The following is a 19,623-nucleotide window of genomic DNA, read 5'->3' as shown; positions in this document are numbered from 1 at the left end:
TACATTGGTGGCCAGTGGGAAGAATGTTCCTTACATTGGTGGTCAGTGGTATAAATACCCCTTTATTTTGGTGGCCAGTGAGAAGAATGCCCCTTAAATTGGTGGTCAGTGGGAAGAATGTTCCTTACATTAGTGGTCAGTTAGGAAAAATGTCCTTACATTGGTGACCAGTGGGAAGAATGTTCCTTACATTAGTGGTCAGTGGGAAAAATGTCCTTACATCGGTGATCAGTGAGAAGAATGTTCCTTACATTAGTGATTAGTAGTAAAAATGCCCCTTACATTGGTGATCAGTGGGAAGAATGCTACTTAAATTAGTGGCCAGTGGCAAGAATGTCCCTTACATTGGTGGCCAGTTGGACAAATGTTGCTTACATTGATGGCCAGTGGGAAGAATGTTCCTTCATTGGTGGCCTGTGGGAAGAATGTTCCTTACATTGGTGGGGTGGTCTTTGGGAAGAATGATCCCCCTTACAGATAACTAAATAGATAATTGGTGTCGGTGGTTACTTATCTGAGAAGGATAAATAGCTCTCTGAACTTTAGGGTTTCCCAGAACCCAGGTTGGGAAAGGCTGCTCTACCGTACATCTTCTTGGTTTTCAATACATTTTCTTTAGCCTTCTAAGAGAAATGCTCTCTTTTTGCCATTCTTCTTTGAGTACACTGACTTTTTTTCTTCTTTTTCTCAGTTCACCGCACTTAATGATTATGATTATGATTTTGCTCAGGACAGGCAAAGAATATAAATAATCAAAGATATATTGATTGAGTCCCATTCCTTTTGAAACACCCCCCTGCATCCCAGGGCCAGATTAGGAGCATCATGGGCCTGGTGCTGAGGATTTTGGAGGGCCGTTTTTGTGGTTAATAAAAAAATTAAATGCAAACAACTTTTTATTATAACAAATTAAGTATTTTAAACAAACTGCTCATTCACACTGTATGTGCAACAGGAACCGTGTGAATGAGTCTAAATTTTATTTATACCTATTTAACATTTTTTTTTATTATTTGTTGCAATCTTTTATTCTTTACATTTTTATTTATTTATTTATTTTTTTTATTTTTTACAATTGAACTTTTTTTTTTTCCACAATGCTTTTGGGGCAGTGGAGGGCAGTGGATAGTTTCACTAGGGCAGTGGATGGAGTTAGTAGAGCAGTGGACAATGTCAGCAGTTTTTTTAAATATTTTTAGTAAATTTTTTATTATGTTTTAAAATTTCATTTTTATTTTTTTCAAAATGCATTTGGGGCTGGGTTTGGCAGTGGGCGGGATCAGTAGGGCAATGGCAGTGTCCAAATGGTTAGTCCAACCCTGCTGGGCCTATATTAAAGTAGGGGCCTGGAGCTGCAGCTCCAATAGCCCCTATGTTAATCTGGCTTCAGCCAAAACAACTAAGTGCATTTCTTTGAACCTACTTTAATACTTCAGGAGAAGTCACAGAGAGGATATAAACTCTATAATTGGTGGTCTTACACAAGCGTTCAGCATTTATGGATACATGTACTGTATACTAACTTATTACCACCATATTATAAAAGAACGCAAAAGAGTTCCATGGTCACTTTCATTTTATAACATTAACATTGTGATAGCAATAAAAACAATAGTTATATTTGGCAATCCAATATAAACTTACTTGTGGGTTCATCTCTTTCCATAACTTCCAGGATTGCCTGCATGCTTTGCAGCTTCCCTTCTGCTCATTCTATTGGTTTACTTTCTTTTATTATTATAAGGACTACATATCCAATGGTACCCAGTGGCGGTTGGTGCTCGATTTTTGGGAGGGCGGCAAACAAACCTCCTAGCCGCCTCCCCGATTGAATGATTGGTTGACCATCCCGGTTGCAGGCAGCTTCGGTGGCCCATCCAGGTTGCAGGCAGCTTCGGTGGCTTCCCCCCTGTTTTCTCCTTCTCAGCGGCTTCCTGGGCGGCTTCAGCTGCTTCCCAGCTGCTTCTCCTCCTCGGCAGCCTTGGTGGCTTCTCCACTGCTTCTCCAATCCGGTCGCTTCTCCTCCCAGCCAATCAGGTCTTAAGACCTGCTTCCTGATTGGCCGGGAGCAGAAGCAAGAAAACAATAGCGAATATTAATTTGCTATTGGCACACAAGTGGGTGGGCTCGGGGCGCAGTGCACCCCCGAGCCCACCCATTTTAAATCCAATTAGAGCCTCAGGCTCTAATCACGTACTTCTAAAAAAATAAAATAAAATAGAATAAAAAAACCCCCATAACAATCCAATGCGTCCCGCATCCTGCATGGAGATTAGGGGCCGGCACATGAATTAGGAGGGCGGCACCCCTGCGCCCCGCATAAGCGGCCACTACTGTTGGTATACCTCAAAGCATTGATTCCTTTACTGACTCTTTCACCCTGTACCTCTGCAGGTCAGAAGGAAGGCTCTGTGAAATGTGTGACACAGCAGTGCCTACCCACAGGGTATAATGACTACGTGTCACAGAATTTAGGGAAGTAAATATGTGGAGATCTTCACAAAACAAGTTTACAAACTTCAAGATAGTTCTGAATGATCGGAGTAGGCTGGAATTAATTGTGCAAACAAATGGCCGCTGCCCCCAACTATAACTGGTCTTTGCAGCAAGGAGCACATGGAAGGGCAACACATGCAAAACAAAAGCAGAAAAATTCCCAGCTCAACTTACCAACCAGCCTACACCCAACCAAATTATTCTGTCTACCAGTATGTGTTACAAACTGTGGTTTAGTCGGCACACATTTGCAAATACATGCGTAAGCTACAGAGCCCCGTCAAGGCACCCCAGTACTTTCTGTAGTCCTAACTCTAAATTCTGAGAGCCTCCATAATGGAAGCACATGCATTATAATTGATAGGTAGGGGGCAGGTGAGCCCTGAAGGGGCCCAGCCCTCCTTAAAGGCACAGGGGGCACACTGGACACCCAGCACATAGCACCATGGCAGCAAAGCTGTCCAGTGTGTCCCCCTCACCAGTGTTTTGGAAATAATTGCAATTCGATGTGGAAAACAAATATCTGATTTTACACTTTGACGAAAGATACACTTTAGAGAAAAACCCCTTGGGAAGCCCTTCTCAATAGCGTCTGATTTCAGATGAGAACGGAAATTAATTTTGTAGATGTTTTCTGCCATGAAGCTAACAATAGCTACAGCCTGGAAAACATCCACACTCTTTTTTTCCAAGAAGTCAAAAATAGTTTTTACAGAGCACTGGAGAGGCTGGTGGCCATTCTTTTACACAAACATTACAAAAATCTATTTTCTATGACAACGTTGGTTGGATTATCCTTGTCCCACTAATGGAACAAACTATTTATTTTTGCTTTAATTGAGTATGTGTTGCATGGGGAGGATGGCAGGGGAATCGGTTCCTTTTTCTCTCTCTTTTCTCTTTCCATCTACTCTCTTCCATCTGTCTTCTATTTCCCTTCTGTCCGCTCCCCTTTAATAATTCGGAACATGTTTTCCCTTGGGAGAATCTGCTAGAAAAGAGCAGCAACAGTGAATCTTGATCCAAAGGTTGGTTTCCCACCCTATGTTTCCATGACTGTTTTTGTAAGCCCTTTAAAGTTGGTATACAAACTGCCCTGTAGCTTGTTGCTCTTTATTATGTGTATCTTACCTCTTCCAACTTTGCCAACTCTTGAAATTCAATACATTTCTTGTGAAAGAAACCAGCTGTCATTGCCCAACTGGTTGGTATTAACATTAGAGGCTTTCCCGCATTTGTAGCCCAGAGCAAAGAAAATGGTACAGCTCAAGTGGCCCCCAAGTATCAGTCGGATCACCATGTAAATAGATTGGCGCAAAACAGACTGGGTGAGCTTGATAGGATCTAGTAGACTTCAACAAAATGGTGACCGTCTGCACACAGACACTAAATCCCTGTTGTGTGAATATGAATGAGATGGGTAAAAGATGGGCCTCAGCTCCTGTTCTCTACCAGTAGGGAACTCCCAAGATGCGTTTCGCCATTTTTGGGTCTTAATCGCTTGTTGAAGCTTTACCATATTTTTGCAGGCATCCCCCTCTAACTATGGTCATATCATCTAGCACTGATCCTTCAATGACACATAGTTACATAGTTACATAGTATACAAACAAACCCAAGGATAAACCGAGGAAAAAACCAAGCTTTACTTAACACCAGCCCACAGACAACCAATTAACCTGTCTAACAGTATGCGTTAAAAACAGGGGTTTAGTCTGCACACATTTGCAAATGCATGCGTAAGCCACAGAGCCCCGCCAAGGCACCCCAATATCTGTGGTACCTAACACTAACTTATAAGTGTCCCCACAGTGGAGGCACATGCATTCTGATGGATAGGTGAAAGCAGGTGGACTGAAGGGGAGCCACCCCTTCTTAAAGGTACAGGAGCACACTGAACACCCAGCACAATGGCAACACAGGTGTCAGTGAGATGCATGACCAAAAAACACAACTTGTGACACACTTATAGCTGGCTATCGCAGTAAGAAGCTTGGAAGGCTAACAACAGATACAAACAAACCCAAGGATAAACCGAGTTACATAGTAGGTGAGGTCGAAAAAAGACACAAGTTTATCAAGTCCAACCTATGTGTGTGATTATATGTCAGTATTACATTGTATATCCCTGTATGTTGCGGTCGTTCAGGTGCTTATCTAATAGTTTCTTGAAACTATCGATGCTCCCTGCTGAGACCACCGCCTGTGGAAGGGAATTCCACATCCTTGCCGCTCTTACAGTAAATAACCCTCTAAGTAGTTTAAGGATAAATCCTCTTTTCTTCTCATTTTAATGAGTGGTCACATGTCTTGTTAAACTCCCTTCTGTTTAACAGTTTTCTCCCTATTGTGGGGTCACCAGTACGGTATTTTTATATTGAAATCATATCCCCTCTCTTAAGCATCTCTTCTCCAGAGAGAATAAGTTCAGTGCTCACAACCTTTCCTCATAACTAATATCCTCCAGACCCTTTATTAGCTTTGTTGCCCTTCTTTGTACTCGCTCCATTTCCAGTACATTCTTCCTGAGGACTGGTGCCCAGAACTGGACAACATATTCCAGGTGCGGATGGACCAGAGTCTTGTAGAGCGGGAGAATTATCGTTTTATCTCTGGAGTTGATCCCCTTTTTAATGCATGCCAAAATTGTTTGCTTTGTTAGCAGCAGCTTGGTATTGCATGCCATTGCTGAGCCTATCATCTACTAGGACCCCCAGGTCCTTTTCCATCCTAGATTCCCCCAGAGGTTCTCCCCCCAGTGTATAGATTGCATTCATATTTTTGCCACCCAAATGCATTATTTTACATTTTTCTACATTGAACCTCATTTGCTATGTAGTTGCCCACCCCATTAATGTGTTCACACAAGGTTTCCACATCCTGCAGAGAAGTTATTGCCCTGCTTAGCTTAGTATCATCTGCAAATACAGAGATTGAACTGTTTACCCCATCCTCCAGGTCGTTTATGAACATATTAAACATGATCAATAGAAGATAGCTGTTATAATACCACATAGTAAGAAACATCCAGTTACTGCTTAAAAAGAGCATTAAGTTGACCTTTCTGAACATGTTACATGTTACACCCATCTGCCTGCTCTTCCCCTGATCAACCCCTCCCCTCCCTCCCTGTGACAGGGGGCCAGGGATCTTCTCCCCACACCCGCTGTCACAATTCCAAAAGAGCACAGTTCTTTTTGAAGGAGGGGGGGGGGGCAAGTGACTACTGAGTAGGGGGGGTTACCCCTAAGTCCGGTCCACAGAATGGGTACTGGCAATAATAAAGGAAGTTTTAAATTGGTCAGAGCTCCTGTAGGTGATCCGGATAATCCAAGTGGAGATATATTGTTTACATTTATTATAACAAAGCTGTTAATTACGCCATGTGTTGCAGAAGAGCGGAGATCTATTCTTTAGATGAGGGATGAATCTAGGTATACATGATCTAGGTTTGCTTCTGGGGACCCACTCGGGGCTCCATCCCCCCTCAGCCCCCCCTCCCGATGCCACTGCAGGCAACTGATATCCTCCTTATCAACTGATGATGTCAGTGGTCGTTAGTGGTTGGCAGTGGTTGGCAGCTAGAAGGTTGTAATGGTATACAATGACCTTTGGCTTTGTGTAACTAAAAGGCAGGTTTCATCCACCCATCCATACAATTCTGGGGACATTTTTAGGCCTTTTGCCAAGGCACCGCTGAAGAAACCTCAAGGTACACCAGGATGCCTGGGTACCCTGGTTGAAAAAGGCTGCTCTAAACCATATTGGCCGAAGAGAAACTGCACCCTCCGCTCTCCCAACCCTTCAGTCATTTCTAGAATACATTTCTGTTATTATTGTGCATATTACTATTATATAGCTGCTGGAATAAAACATTTTTGAAATGCGATGTAAGTCCTGTGCAGTCAACAGTAAATGGTTTCAAACATGCTTGGAATAAACATAAAGTTAGTTCCATTTATATTTGGACACAGGCACAATTTAGTTTTTTCAGGTATTTACAAACATATTCAAGCTATAGTTCTATAATGGACTGAAAGTGCACACTTTCAGGTTTAATTTGAGGGTATGTACATCCAAATCGGAGGAAGGGTTTAGGAATTACAGCTCTTAAGAATAGCCACCCCCCTTTTTCAAGGGACCAACATGAAATGGAGAATTGAATCAAAAGCTGTTTCATGGTCAGGTGTGGGCTACTCCTCCATTATTTCTTCATCAGTTAAGCAGGTAAAAGGTCTGGAGTTGATTCTAAGGCCGGGTACACACGGGCGTATTGTCTGCCCAACTAAGTTCGTCAGACAATCCGACAGACAGTCCATTCAACTTTTGAATGAACGGACTTGACCACACACGATGAACAGACAGTCCGCTGAAAGCGTGCACGATGACGTGTACAGCACGTACGACGGGACTAGAAAAACGACGTCCAATACACTGCAATGCAACCTTCGGCCGTGTAAATCCTTTCTGAGCATGCGCCATACTTAGTCCGTCCAACTTGCCTACACACGAGCGGACTGTCCGCTGAAACCAAGTTTGGACGGACAAAACCAAGTTTGGACGGACAAAATTACGGAAATTCCGTAAGACTTTGTTCGTCAGACTGTCCGCTGAAAAAGTCCGCTGAAGCCCACACACGAGCGGATTGTCCGCTGAAACACGGTTCAGCGGACTAAGTTGGGCAGACAATCCGCCCGTGTGTACGCGGCCTAAGTGTGGTATTGGGATTTGGAATCTATTGCTGTGAACCTACATCATGCGTTCAAAGGAGCTGTCCATGCAAGTGAAACAGGCCATTGTAAGGCTTCAAAAACTAAACAAATCCAGAGAGATAGCAGCAACATTAGGCGTGGCCAAATCAACAGTTTGGTACATTCTGAGGAAAGAAGAATGCACTGGTGAGCTCAGCAACATAAAAAAGCCTGGACGTCCATGAAAGACAACAGTAGTGGATGATCGTAGGATTCTCTCTATGGTAAAGAAAAACCCATTCACAACATCCAGACAAGTGAAGGACACTCCCCAGGAGGTGGAGACAAGTGAAGGACACCCTCCAGGAGGTGGGCGTATCATTGTCAAAGTCTACAATCAAAAGAGGACTTCACGAGCGCAAATACAGAGGGTTCACCACAAGGTGCAAACCATTCATAGGCCTGAAGAATAGAAAAACCAGATTAGACTTTGCCAAAAAACATTAAAAAAAAGCCAGACCAGTTCTGAAAAAGCATTCTTTGGACAGATGAAACTAATGCCGTATACACATGACTGGACTTTTTGACGGACTTGGTCCGGCGGACAATCCGGCGGACTTTGCAGCTGAGGTCCCCCGGACTTTCCAACGAACGGTCTTGGCGACACACGATCACTCCAAAAGTCTGACGGATTTGAACGTGATGACGTAGAATAAGGAAGTTCATAGCCAGTAGCCAATAGCTGCCCTAGCGTTGGTGTTAGTCCGTTGGACTAGCACACAGATGAACAGATTTGTCTGCTTGTCGGCAGACAAATTTGAAGCCAGTCTTATTTCTAGGTCCGACGGACTTTAGGTAAGAAAAAATCCCACTGGAGCCCACACACGATCGAATTGTTTGACGGACTCTGGTCCGCCGGAAAGTCTGATAGTGTGTATGTGGCATTAGGTTAATCTGTACCAGAATGATGGGAAGAAAAAAGTGTGGAGAAGGCTTGGAACAACTCATGATCCAAAGCACACAACATCATCTGTGGTTACATGCTGGAGCTTGCAGTGTGATGGCATGGGCATGCATGGCTTCCAGTGGCACTGGGTCATTGGTGTTTATTGATGATGTGACAGAACACAGAGCCAGCCGGATGAATTCTGCAGTGTTTAGAGATATACTGTCAACCCAGATTCAGCCAAATGCAACAAAGTTGATTGGACGGCGCTTCACAGTAGAGATGGATAATGATCCAAAACACATTGCAAAAGCAACCCAGGAGCTTTTGAAGGAAAAGAAGTGGAATATTCTGCAATGGCTGAGTCACCTGATCAAACCCAATCGGCAAAGCTAAAGGCAGAAAGACCCACAAAGAACTGAAGACAGCTGCAGTTAGAGCCTGGCAAAGCATCAGAAAGGAGGAAACCCAGTCTTTGGTAATGCCCATGGGTTCCAGACTTCAGGCAGTCATTGCCAGTAAAGGATTCTCAACAAAATATAAAAAAAAAAATAACATTTTATTTATGATTATATTCATTTGTCCAATTACATTTGAGCCCCTGAAAATGGGGGGGGACTGTGTATAAAAATGGTTGCAGTTCCTAAAATTTGTACTTGATATTTATGTTCAACCCCTTGAATTAAACCTGAAAGCCTGCACTTCAAATTCATTGGAATTGTTTTGTTTTAAACTTTATTCTGGAGTCATACAGAGCCAAAAGTATGAAAATTGTGCCTGTGTCCAAATATATATGGACCTAACTGTAGATCTATAGTCAACAAAGACATCAAAGTTAACAAAAAAAAAACAATAAAAAAATTTAAAAAATAAAATAAACAAAGACCAAAAAAAAAGGTTCTCGCCTAGCATCTCTCAGTTTTGGAATTTATACCTCCTCTTTTTATTCCTGCAATTTATGTTCATTACATTAACATACAATGCTCTCCTTTTTTTACCTATCCTGCTTCTCTTTTTCCTGTCTATAGCTTCCACCTTTCACCTGCTCTTCTATATGGGTAACAGAGTGCGCTGCCTCTTTCACAATTCCTCCTCTGCCCCGAGGTGACAGTTCTATGCAGCAGGTATCATGATACGTTTTTAACTATTTTAAAAAGCAGAGCTTCAAGCAAACAGTGAAATATTCATTTGAAATACTTACATGTCTACTGTCCTACCTGACAAAGATTTTGTAATTTATGTACAGCCAGTTATGTGATTCGCACACTCTTGCCAGTAAGAATGGGCTTCAGGCCAAATCCAGAAAGAAGCTGTCAGTACTGGCCCAATCAACTCCGGCCAGGACCCCCCCACACACAGTTGCAAGCACACAAAGGGTCAGGAATGCTAGTGGCATAATTGACCTGTTATGGTGCCATGGTGGTATTAGGCCAATGTCATTGACCTAATATGGCCATATTAAAGTGTTGCTAAACCCACAACAGTAAAATCAGTCTGTATATGCAGTAAAGCACGCTTGTTATACTCACTGTGGAACCTAAGGGGTCAATCCTCCGCATTGTTTAAAAAGGCAGTTTTCCCTGATCCTCCCCTTCTTCCATCTTCCCCAATGTATCAGCTGATCGGACAGAGTCTTGGGGGCAAGCTGCACATGCTCAGTTTGGTGTGTATTGCTAGAGAGGTTTTGTTTATTTTTCTTGGAAGAGTGCATGTGATCAGCACAGGGCCAATCAGCACTGTCCAGACAGAGGGTCAGGAGTCCTGCAGCCTCATAGGACACTCAGGTAGGGTTGCCACCTGTTCGGGATTCACCCGGACAGTTCGGGTTTTGAATCATGTGTTCGGGTTTCAGGTGGACTGATAATATAAAAATATTCAGACAGGAATGTGGTTTAGAACAGGGCCTAATAGGAGGGTGAGGAGGGCACTATGCATGCCACATTACTATTCTCTTTGGAGTGCCTAAAGGTGTCCCAGGCCTGTTACAATCCTATAGATCAGGGGTCTCCAAACATTCTAAAGAAAGGGCCAGTTTACTGTTCTTCAGACTTTAGGGTGGCCAGACTGTGCCCAGTGGGAGAAAACAATGCCTGATCTTTGGTATTAGGGGGAGAAATTGTTGGCGTCCATGGGAGGAAATGTGCCCAATTTTTGTTGTCGTTAGAAGAAATGATGCCCAATCGTTGGTGTCAATGGTAATAATAATGACTCAAGGGCCCAATAAAGGCAAGCAAAGGTCCGCAGTTTGGAGACCACTGTTATAGTGTATAAAATATACAGTATATTTTTGCTAAAGTGTTCGAGTTTGGCTTGAAGAAGAAGTGGCAACCCTACACTCAGGGGAGAATGAAAACTTCTCATACAAGCTTTAACCAGCCACTGCTAGAAGTCACAAGACTGCTATATACTGCTGATGAGAAAAGGTATTTAGCAGTTTATATTTACTAAAATAATTGCATTTCCATGTTCTGTGTACTGTGGGAGACCAGATCTAGTAAATGCAGGCTCCTGGGTTTAGTAACACTTTAAGTCAATGGCACTGAGGAAATATATGGCCAGTGGTGTGATAGGCATCGTGATTGAAGTTTTGGATCTACATCAGGGGACACTTTTTAAAAATTTGTTAGAAAGGAATTGTCAAAAACCGGCTAATGTCATTATTATTTTTTTTACACTTTTTTGGTGAATGAGTAGGGGTACAATGTAGCCCATACTCATTCACATAGGGGTGCTGGTATCTGGGGGCCCTCTTGGGGGGGGACTCTACATCATTTTTTTTAAATGTTGCAGTTTCTTTCTTTTTTTTTTTTTTCATATTGCCAGCATATTGCCAGCCAGCAATTGCATGCGTGAGTCAATTTAAATGGGTATTGACTATTTCTTTTTATTTTATTTTTAGCAAAGTCCCGAGCCTCTTTTGGCCTAATATTTACCCCCAGAGTTAAGGAGAGCTGACAGCCTTCAGTATAGAGTGGGTTACAAGGCATGGTGGGTGAAATGCAAGATGAACAGGTGGGCGCCAGACACTTTTTGAATGCAAAGAGATGTATTGTCTCTGAAACAGAACTGTGGGAAAGAGGGCTAGGGTCAGGACACCCTTAGGTAGATGCAAAGATAATTAGCAGACTCTGAGACTTCTATAGCTAGACAGCTATACAGGTGAAGGCCTCTAGCTGGACACCACTTCTGTATAGGTAGGACTGCTGTCTCCTATGACAACAATCTTGTAGCTGTTACTAATGTTAAAGATATTCAACTATCTGCAACACGAACAGTTCTCTTTACCCCACACTCCCTCACTGTGGGTCTGCAGACAATGAGCTCCCAGTCTCTCTCACTAGACTTCAGATCCACTAGCCACTGGATCCCCTGAGCTCTTTCACTGTAGCTCTCAGTATCTTCCTCAAGTGTCAGTCTCTACTGGGTCCCTGGCTTGGCACTCACAGATACTCTATAAGCTTCACCCCTGCTGACATGTTAGGTCCCTGGTATGGCACTCCACAAGCGTCACCTCTGCTGTCCCGCTAGGTCCCTGGCTTGGCGCTCACTGATGCTCCAACTCTGCTGTCCCGCTGGGTCCCTGACTTGGCACTTGCTGAAGTTTTCCCACTTCTTCACCATCCCCGGCTGGCGAAAAGTCTGCTCTGGTACTGGCCTCAGCTTACTCACAGTGGTCTCCGGGTAACAAGCTGGATGGTCCCTTAGGGGTGACAGCTTTCCCCTCTACCTCCAATCACGACTGGTTCCCCCAGCCAGTGGAACCGTTACTTCTGGTTGGATTACAAGCCCGCAGTCCCAACCCTACCCTGCTTTCCTGCTTCTGGAATAGGCCCTCAGACAGCCTAGCAGCCAGATGTCCCAGGGATAGGCCTTAGGTTTCTGGCCAAGCAGCCTGGGGCAATACGACACACGTTCACCCAGACAGCCGTCCAGGTGGCACAGAACCCCCGATCACCTGACTCCACCCAAATAAACAGGCTCTCCCAGCAGTGAAAAGGAACCAAGAAAATCCCTGCCCATTTGCTCAGACACCCCATTCATTTCTAATATGTCCTTACAATGCCCTTGTCTTTATCCAATTTTTCCCCTGTTCAGGAGTTCTTCTGCAAACCAAATAGGGGGGTGTCCGGCTCATCTCTAATCAGGAATATGAAACATTGGGGTAACAAACACTTTAAGTCAATGATGTAATACGCACTCCTGCCCGTTTGTTTATGTGCAACTGTGGGAAGGGAGAGGGGATGGTCCAGCCACAGTTAATTGGGCCATCACTGACAGTTTCCTTCCAGATTTGACCAATCATGAGAGCTAACTGAACCCAAGCTCATCCCTCATTATCTTTCTATTTACTTCCTAGTCAGCTTTCACTCTCTTCCCTGCCCCTTACCATGTTCCATGGCTAGTTGATACTTCTCTCTTCCTTCCACGCTCTGCCATGTTCAGCTTTAGCTTTGCCTCCTCTATGCCCCCCCCTCCCCCCAATCCAGAACCAATGCAAAATTGGCCACCCCTATAATCCCCCACACCCATAAAATCCATGTTCAGTTGTTGTTCTGGTGCGTCTTCCCCTATGGTCCATGATCAGCACCCACTTTGCCTGTTCTCTCTCTGTCAACTCCCTGCTCAGTTTTCACTCTCTTCTCTGACTCCCCAAATGTTCCATGGCCTATTGGCACTCCTCACTCCCCCCTGCCCATTGCCATGTTTAGCTTTAGCTTTCATTTTTCTGTATGCTCCTTCCCCAGTCCAGAACCAGTGGCAAATCAGCCTCCTCTATGCTCCCCTAAATCTATAAAACCCATGTTTAGTTGTTGTTCTAGTGTCTCTTCCTCTGCAGTCCATGATCTGCTCCTACACTCTTTCTATTTACTAGATGGTCAGCTCTCACTCTCTCTTCCCTGCCTCTCCCAATGTTCCACGGTCAGTTGGCACTCCTCTCTACCCTCCACCATTTGCCATTTTCAGATTTAACTTTGTCTTCTCTGTTTACCCCCTCCTCATTCCAGAACCAGTGGCAAACTGGCTTCCTCTATGCCCCCCCACAGCCATAAAACCCATGTTCAGTTCCTGTTTTGGTGTCAGAAACCATGAAATCAGGCCGAGACAGAATTACATTTAAATCACACTTGTTTAATAAATAAAAGTAAACAGAACAAATATAGTCAAAACATAGTCAAAGTTCAGTAACCGGAATGGATAGTCAGCCAAGCCAGAAGTCAGGGATTCATGTAGTGGGACAGCAAGCAGGATCTGGAGCCAGAAGGGATGTCAGCAAAGCAAGTCTTTAACAGGATCACAGAAGATAGTTTCTGTGATGTTGACCAAGGCGAAGGCAGAGAACCTCTGGACTGGACGGCTTAAGTTGACAGGACTGACGATCAGGATCATCAACAGGTGAATCACGGTGGAGAGATAGGAGCTGGCAATTAGCTGAGCGTTCAGCTCATAGAAGGAAGGGCTGAGCCCAGCCCTGACATCTGGTGCCTTTTTTCTTCTGGTTCATGATGAGCTCCAACTCTGCCTGTCCTTTCTATCAACTCCATGGTCAGCTCTTACTCCCTTTTCAGACTCTCCCAATGTTCCATAGTCAGTTGACACTCCTCTCTCTCTCCTTTTCCACCCTCTGCCATGTCCAACCTAACCTTTGCTGCTCTATGTACCCACCCCCCAGACCAGAACCAGTGGCAAATCAGCCTCCTCTATGCTCCCCCAAAGCCATAAAACCCATGTTTAGTTGTTGTTCTGGGGTCTCTTCCTCTATAGTCAATGATTAGCCCTTCCTTCTCTGAGCTAAACGCTCAGCTCTCACTCTCTTTCCCACCTCTCCCAACTTTCACCGGTTATTCGGCACTCTTCTCTGATCTCCACCTTCTCCCATGTTCAGATTTAACCTTTGCCTGCTCTATGTAACCCCCACTTCAGAACCACCACCAATAAAATCCATGTTTAGCTGCTGTTCTGGTGCCTTTTCCCCCTATGGTCCGTGATCGGCTCCCACTCTGCCTCTTCTCCTTATGGTCCATCTCCTGTGGTCCTTCCTATACCGTCCAGCTCCATTATCAGCTAATACTCTCCCACCATGATCAGTGATATGGCCAACTTTACCAGATAGCATATGTTCAGCTAACATATAGTCTGATTGGCCAGTAACACGTAGACATGTGCAGAACAAAACAATTTGTTTAATTTCAGATCGATTCATTAAAGCGGAGTTCCCCCCCCCCCAGCAAAAAACAAAACAAAAACAGTAGCTATACATACTGTAGCTGCTGACACTTACTATTAGGACACTTACCTATCCTGGAATCCAGTGATTTCAGCACCGCAGCCGATGTCTCTCGGGTGCTGCCATTCTCTGTAAGGCCCCTTTCACACTGGGGCGGGAGGTGCATTGGTGGTAAAGCGCCGCTACTCGGCCGGTAGCGGGGTGGTTTTACCCGAGAAAGAGTTAAAGACCACCGCAAAGCGCCTCTGCAGAGGCGATTTGCCGGCGGTATAGCCGCACTGCCGTATTGATTTCAATACACCGCACCTTCACTGCTCCAAAGATGCTGCTAGCAGGACTTTTTTTACCGTCCTGCTAGTGCACTGCTCCAGTGTGAGAGCCCTCGGGCCTCGAAAAAGGTGCCAAACGTGGCACCGGAGGGGGGGGGGAGGAGGAGGTAGATAAGTGGAGCTTCCACTCCTATAGGGTAATAGTTTCCTTTTAGTTTAATCATTTTCAATCGGATTTACATTTTTGCAATCGATTGCAATTTTGAACTTTGTTTTAGGACGAAACGTCTACACATAACTGAGATGGTTTAATATTATCCCGTTCATGAATAGGCACACATACTGTATTCTATTCTATTCTTTTCTATTCTATTCCAGTCTATTCTGGTTTATTCTAGTATATTCTTTTTGAAATTCAAATTTTGGAAAAAGGCTATATTCTAACATACAACGCCTTTAAAGGAAATTAGCAATAGTCAGTAATAAATTTACAGTAAATTTCGAATTAGTTTTTAAATTTGATTTGAAGTTGGAAAATGTGTTATCTCGCATGAAATTTCTTTTTGTTATTTCAGATTTTGGGAAGAAGCCTATATTCTTTCTATTCTATTCTTTTATTTGCTACTCTAATTATTTTATTTTCTATTCTATTCTGTTTTATTCTATTCTTTTATTTTCTATTTTAATTATTTTATTTCCTATTCTATTCTCTTTTATTCTATTCTATTGTTTTATTTTCTATTCTATTCTCTTTATTATTATATTCTTTTCGAAATACGAATTAATACACACAGTCTTTAAATGGAATTAGCAATGGTCAGTAATAAATTTACAGTAAATTTCTAATTTGTTTTTAAATTTGATTTGAAGCTGGAGAATGTGGTATTTTGCACAAAATTTAGTTTTTTGTTATTTCAGATCTGTTTAAATTTGTTACTATTGTAATTCAGAGATTTGGATACATCCGAATCTGCACATGTCTACTCAGATGTAAGGATGAGCCGAACACACCCCCCTGTTCGGTTCGCACCAGAACCTGCGAACAGACCTAAACTTCGTGTAAACTTTAGAACCCTATTAAAGTCTATGGGACTCGAACGTTCAAAATCGAAAGTGCTAATTTTAAAGGCTAATATGCAAGTTACTGTCCTAAAAAGTGTTTGGGGACCCGGGTCCTGCCCCAGGGGACATGGACCAATGAAAAAAAAGTTTTAAAAACGGCAGTTTTTTCAGCAGCAGTGATTTTAATAATGATTAAAGTGAAACAATAAAAGTGTAATATTCATTTAAATTTCGTACCTGGGGGATGTCTATAGTATGCCTGTGAAGGGGCGCATGTTTCCCATGCTTAGAACTGTCCCTGCACAAAGTGTCATTTCACAAGGAAAAAAAGTCTTTTAAAATCACTTTCAATTGTCGGCTCCCGTAATACAGAGAACACTCAATGACTGTTCTCTGTATTACGGAGCCAACAATTCATTGATTGATTAAAAAAAAAAAAAAAAAAAAGCGTGGGGGTTCCCCTAAATTCAATTACCAGGCCCTTCAGGTCTGGTATGGATATTAAGGGGAACTCATTGAGTGTTCTCTGTATTACGGGGAGCCGACAATTGAAAGTGATTTTAAAAGACTTTTTTTCCTTGCGAAATGACACTTTGTGCAGGGACAGTTCTAAGCACGGGAAACATGCGCCCCTTCACAGGCATACTATAGACACCCCCCAGGTACGAAATTTAAAGGAATATTTCACTTTTATTGTTTCACTTTAATCATTATTAGAATCACTGCTCCTGAAAAAACGGCCGTTTTTAAAACTTTTTTTTGCATTGATCCATGTCCCCTGGGGCAGAACCCGGGTCCCCAAACACTTTTTAGGACAGTAACTTGCATATTAGCCTTTAAAATTAGCACTTTAGATTTCTCCCATAGACTTGTATAGGGTGTTCCGGCTTTTCGAATTTTCCGCGAACAGCCCAAATTGTTCACTGTTCGCTGAACAGGCGAACAGGCAATGTTCGAGTCGAACATGAGTTCGACTCGAACTTGAAGCTCATCCCTACTCAGATGGTTTAAATGACCCCGTTCTTGAATAGGCACACATATGCTATTGTAAATAAAATTAATAATAAATCTCTGAAATAATCACCAGGCTAGCTTTATGGCAAGAATAGGAAGATAGGATTATACTAGAACTCTCTTTGATTAATGTAACATGCAAAACCTTGACAAGTTTTTATCCAGCTTTGCAGAAAATATGTTTAGAATGCAGAAGATGAAAGAATGACGAATGAAGTGTGGCTTATGCTTATTAACAGATAGGAAAAGGCAGGTTTTCTTCGGTTGCATGCTTTAGTTAATGCACACACTGTAACTTAGTTGTATTAATGATTCTTTGTCCATTTGTCAGACAGGTCAGCAAGGCAGATGGTTCGGCTCTTGCCTCCCGTCATGGCTGCCTTTTTCGGGAGGTCTCCGCTTGCCTGGATTTCCGATTGGTGCAGCAGGTGTTTCACGACGCAATACACGAAGTGAGGAGGGATGCCGAGAGGTCCAATCATATTAGACCGCCATTGTACATCAGCGAGGAGAGGGCACTGCTCGGCCTGCCCCCCTTGTCCTCCTCTGCAACGTCCAGCCGTCATGGCATGCCTACCCTCAGCACCCTGTCTCCTCTGAGTTACAAAGAGATCCCTTCTGTGGCTCAAGCCAAAGTTGTTACGGTGAAGTCATCTAGAGCCCAGAGCAAACGTAAGGCGCCGACGCTGACCCTTCTTAAGGGGTTTAAGATTTTTTAAGGGATGAAAAAGGCCAAAGTCCTTATCGGCATGGGACACCAAATCCCGAGTCACTATTTATGAACTGGATCACAGAATAAGGAAGGATGGCCAAGGTCTGAAGCTAATGTATCTGGACTGTTATTTTTAAATCTTGAGGTTGACAATGCAGTGAACAAGGGCTGGCTGATGGAGGTAGTCAAAAAATCAGCCACCTTGGGAGCTTCAGCAAGCGAGGGGGAGGGGGGGGGTGCTAAAAGGGCCTACAACCTATATTACAGAAGTAGTGGGCAAAGGGGGCTCACTTTGGTCATTTTGCCTTGGTGCTAAAGGATCTCGTCCCAGCACTGGTGATAAAGAACAGCACAGCAAGTTGAGGAATGTTGCATGACCAAGGCCAGGCTGAGGGGTAGTCAAAAAGTTGGCCACCTTGGGAACTTCAGCGAGGGAGGGGGGGGTGCCAAAAGGGCTTACAACCTATATTACAGAAGTAGTGGGCAAAGGGGGCTCACTTTGGTCATTTTGCCTTGGTGCTAAAGGATCTTGTCCCAGCACTGGTGATAAAGAACAGCACAGCAAGTTGAGGAACGTTGCATGACCAAGGCCAGGCCGAGGGGTAGTCAAAAAGTTGGCCACCTTGGGATCTTCAACGAGGGAGGGGGGGGGGGGCAAAAGGGCCTACAACCTATATTACAGAAGTAGTGGGCAAATGGGGCTCACTGTGGTCGTTTTTCCTTGGTGCTAAAGAATCTTGTCCCAGCACTGGTGGTGAAGAACAGCACAACAAGTTGAGGGACGTTGCAACCGCTCTATACAGTCCACCCCATGATGTCCATTCTACCCAGCGGATATTATGTCTATTTATAAGCTACAAGCGACATCTTCTATTTGGAAGACAGTGGAAATAAAAGCGATTTTCTGGTCCATGAGACTTTAAATGTTGCATTTCTTTGGAGGTCATATTTAGTACAGGTTGCTGTTGTGCTTCTTACTGGATTTGGGAAGAACAGGGTCAGCTTATCATCAAAGAACAATTTTACGTTATATGGCGGTACTGAACGCCAAAGACCTGATGATGTGCTATCCAGATGTTTAGACTACTCCTGCTGCCAACCTCACATCCCACACTTGTTATCAAAGAGCCGGACTTCTGATCAGTGTGTGGAATGCGCCTGTTGGCTCTCGCCGAACCTCTGACAACCAGAACTTCCTCTGACAACCAGAACTTGCTCGTCCGCCAGCTTCTATTATACACAGCAGCAGCCAGGAGTGAAGATGCATCATACACAGAGATCTCAACTTTATAAGATCCATTTCTTTGTTTTTTGTTTCAGCTATATTTAATATATTTCAATGCTCAGAGATCACGAAAATGGCAGATTCAAATTTTGGCTATATGAAATAATGGGAGCTTATTTTATGTTGGAAATAAAAACGGTTTTATCACATGGTGTTTCTGATGGTGGAAATGATGCCCGTGCTGATATCAGGTCCATAGGTGATGTTGGCTCCAACACCTTCCTTGGTGTACTAACACTGGCACTCTTTGTAGGTGGGTTGCAACGGCAATAGCACACACAATGAAAGAACTTGTATTGAAATAATCCAACGACAGTTCACAATAAACCCAATGAAAGGCATCCTAATGCCGCGTACACACAACCGGACTTTCCGGCAGACTAGGTCCGAACGCGTGTGGGCTAATCCGATCGTTTTTCGTTTAAAAAATCTGGTGGACCTAGAAATAGAACATGTTTTAAATCTGTGCAACGGACTCAATTCTTATCGGGAAAACCGGTAGTCTGTATGCTGGTCCAACGGACCAAATACGACGCAAGGGAAGCTATTGGCTACTGGCTATTGAACTTCCTTTTTTAGACCCCTTTCACACTGGGGTGTTTTTCAGGCGTTTTTCAGGTGCTTTAGCATTAAAAAAGTGCCTGTAAAGCGCTTGAAAGAAGCCTCATCTGCAATCCCAATGTGAAAGCCCAAGTGCTTTAAGAGCCCTTTCACAATGTCAGCGCCCGAAAAACACTCGTAAAGCACCGCCTAAACTAGCAGCGCTTTACCAGCGTTTTTTGAGCGTTATTGCGGTGCTTTTAACCCCTGCTAGTGGTCAAATAAAGGGTTAAAAGCACCCACAAAACGCTGCTGCCAATATCGCTTTTCAGGCGCTTTTCAGGCATTTTACAGGCGCTTCCCATTGATTTCAATGGGAAGG

General features: G+C 43.6%; 1 protein-coding gene across 7 annotated transcripts in view; it reads left to right on the top strand.

Moving 5' to 3' along the window:
- Positions 1-18,850, top strand: part of LOC143963733 (ras-like protein family member 12) — a 101,626-nt gene extending 82,776 nt beyond the window's left edge. For all 7 annotated transcript variants that reach the window (XM_077473458.1, XM_077473454.1, XM_077473459.1 and 4 more), the window contains one exon: positions 17,036-18,850. In XM_077473458.1, the coding sequence (XP_077329584.1) occupies positions 17,036-17,423 (388 nt within the window). In that variant the 3' untranslated portion in view covers positions 17,424-18,850. The remainder of the gene's footprint in view (positions 1-17,035) is intronic.
- Positions 18,851-19,623: the final 773 nt, after the last annotated feature.

This window comes from Lithobates pipiens, unplaced genomic scaffold (assembly GCF_037356315.1).
Source record: "Lithobates pipiens isolate NorthernLeopardFrog02 unplaced genomic scaffold, aLitPip1_a1.2 Scaffold_8, whole genome shotgun sequence".
In the NCBI taxonomy this organism is placed as follows: domain Eukaryota; kingdom Metazoa; phylum Chordata; class Amphibia; order Anura; family Ranidae; genus Lithobates; species Lithobates pipiens.
This window is presented reverse-complemented; position numbering and strand designations above follow the sequence as displayed.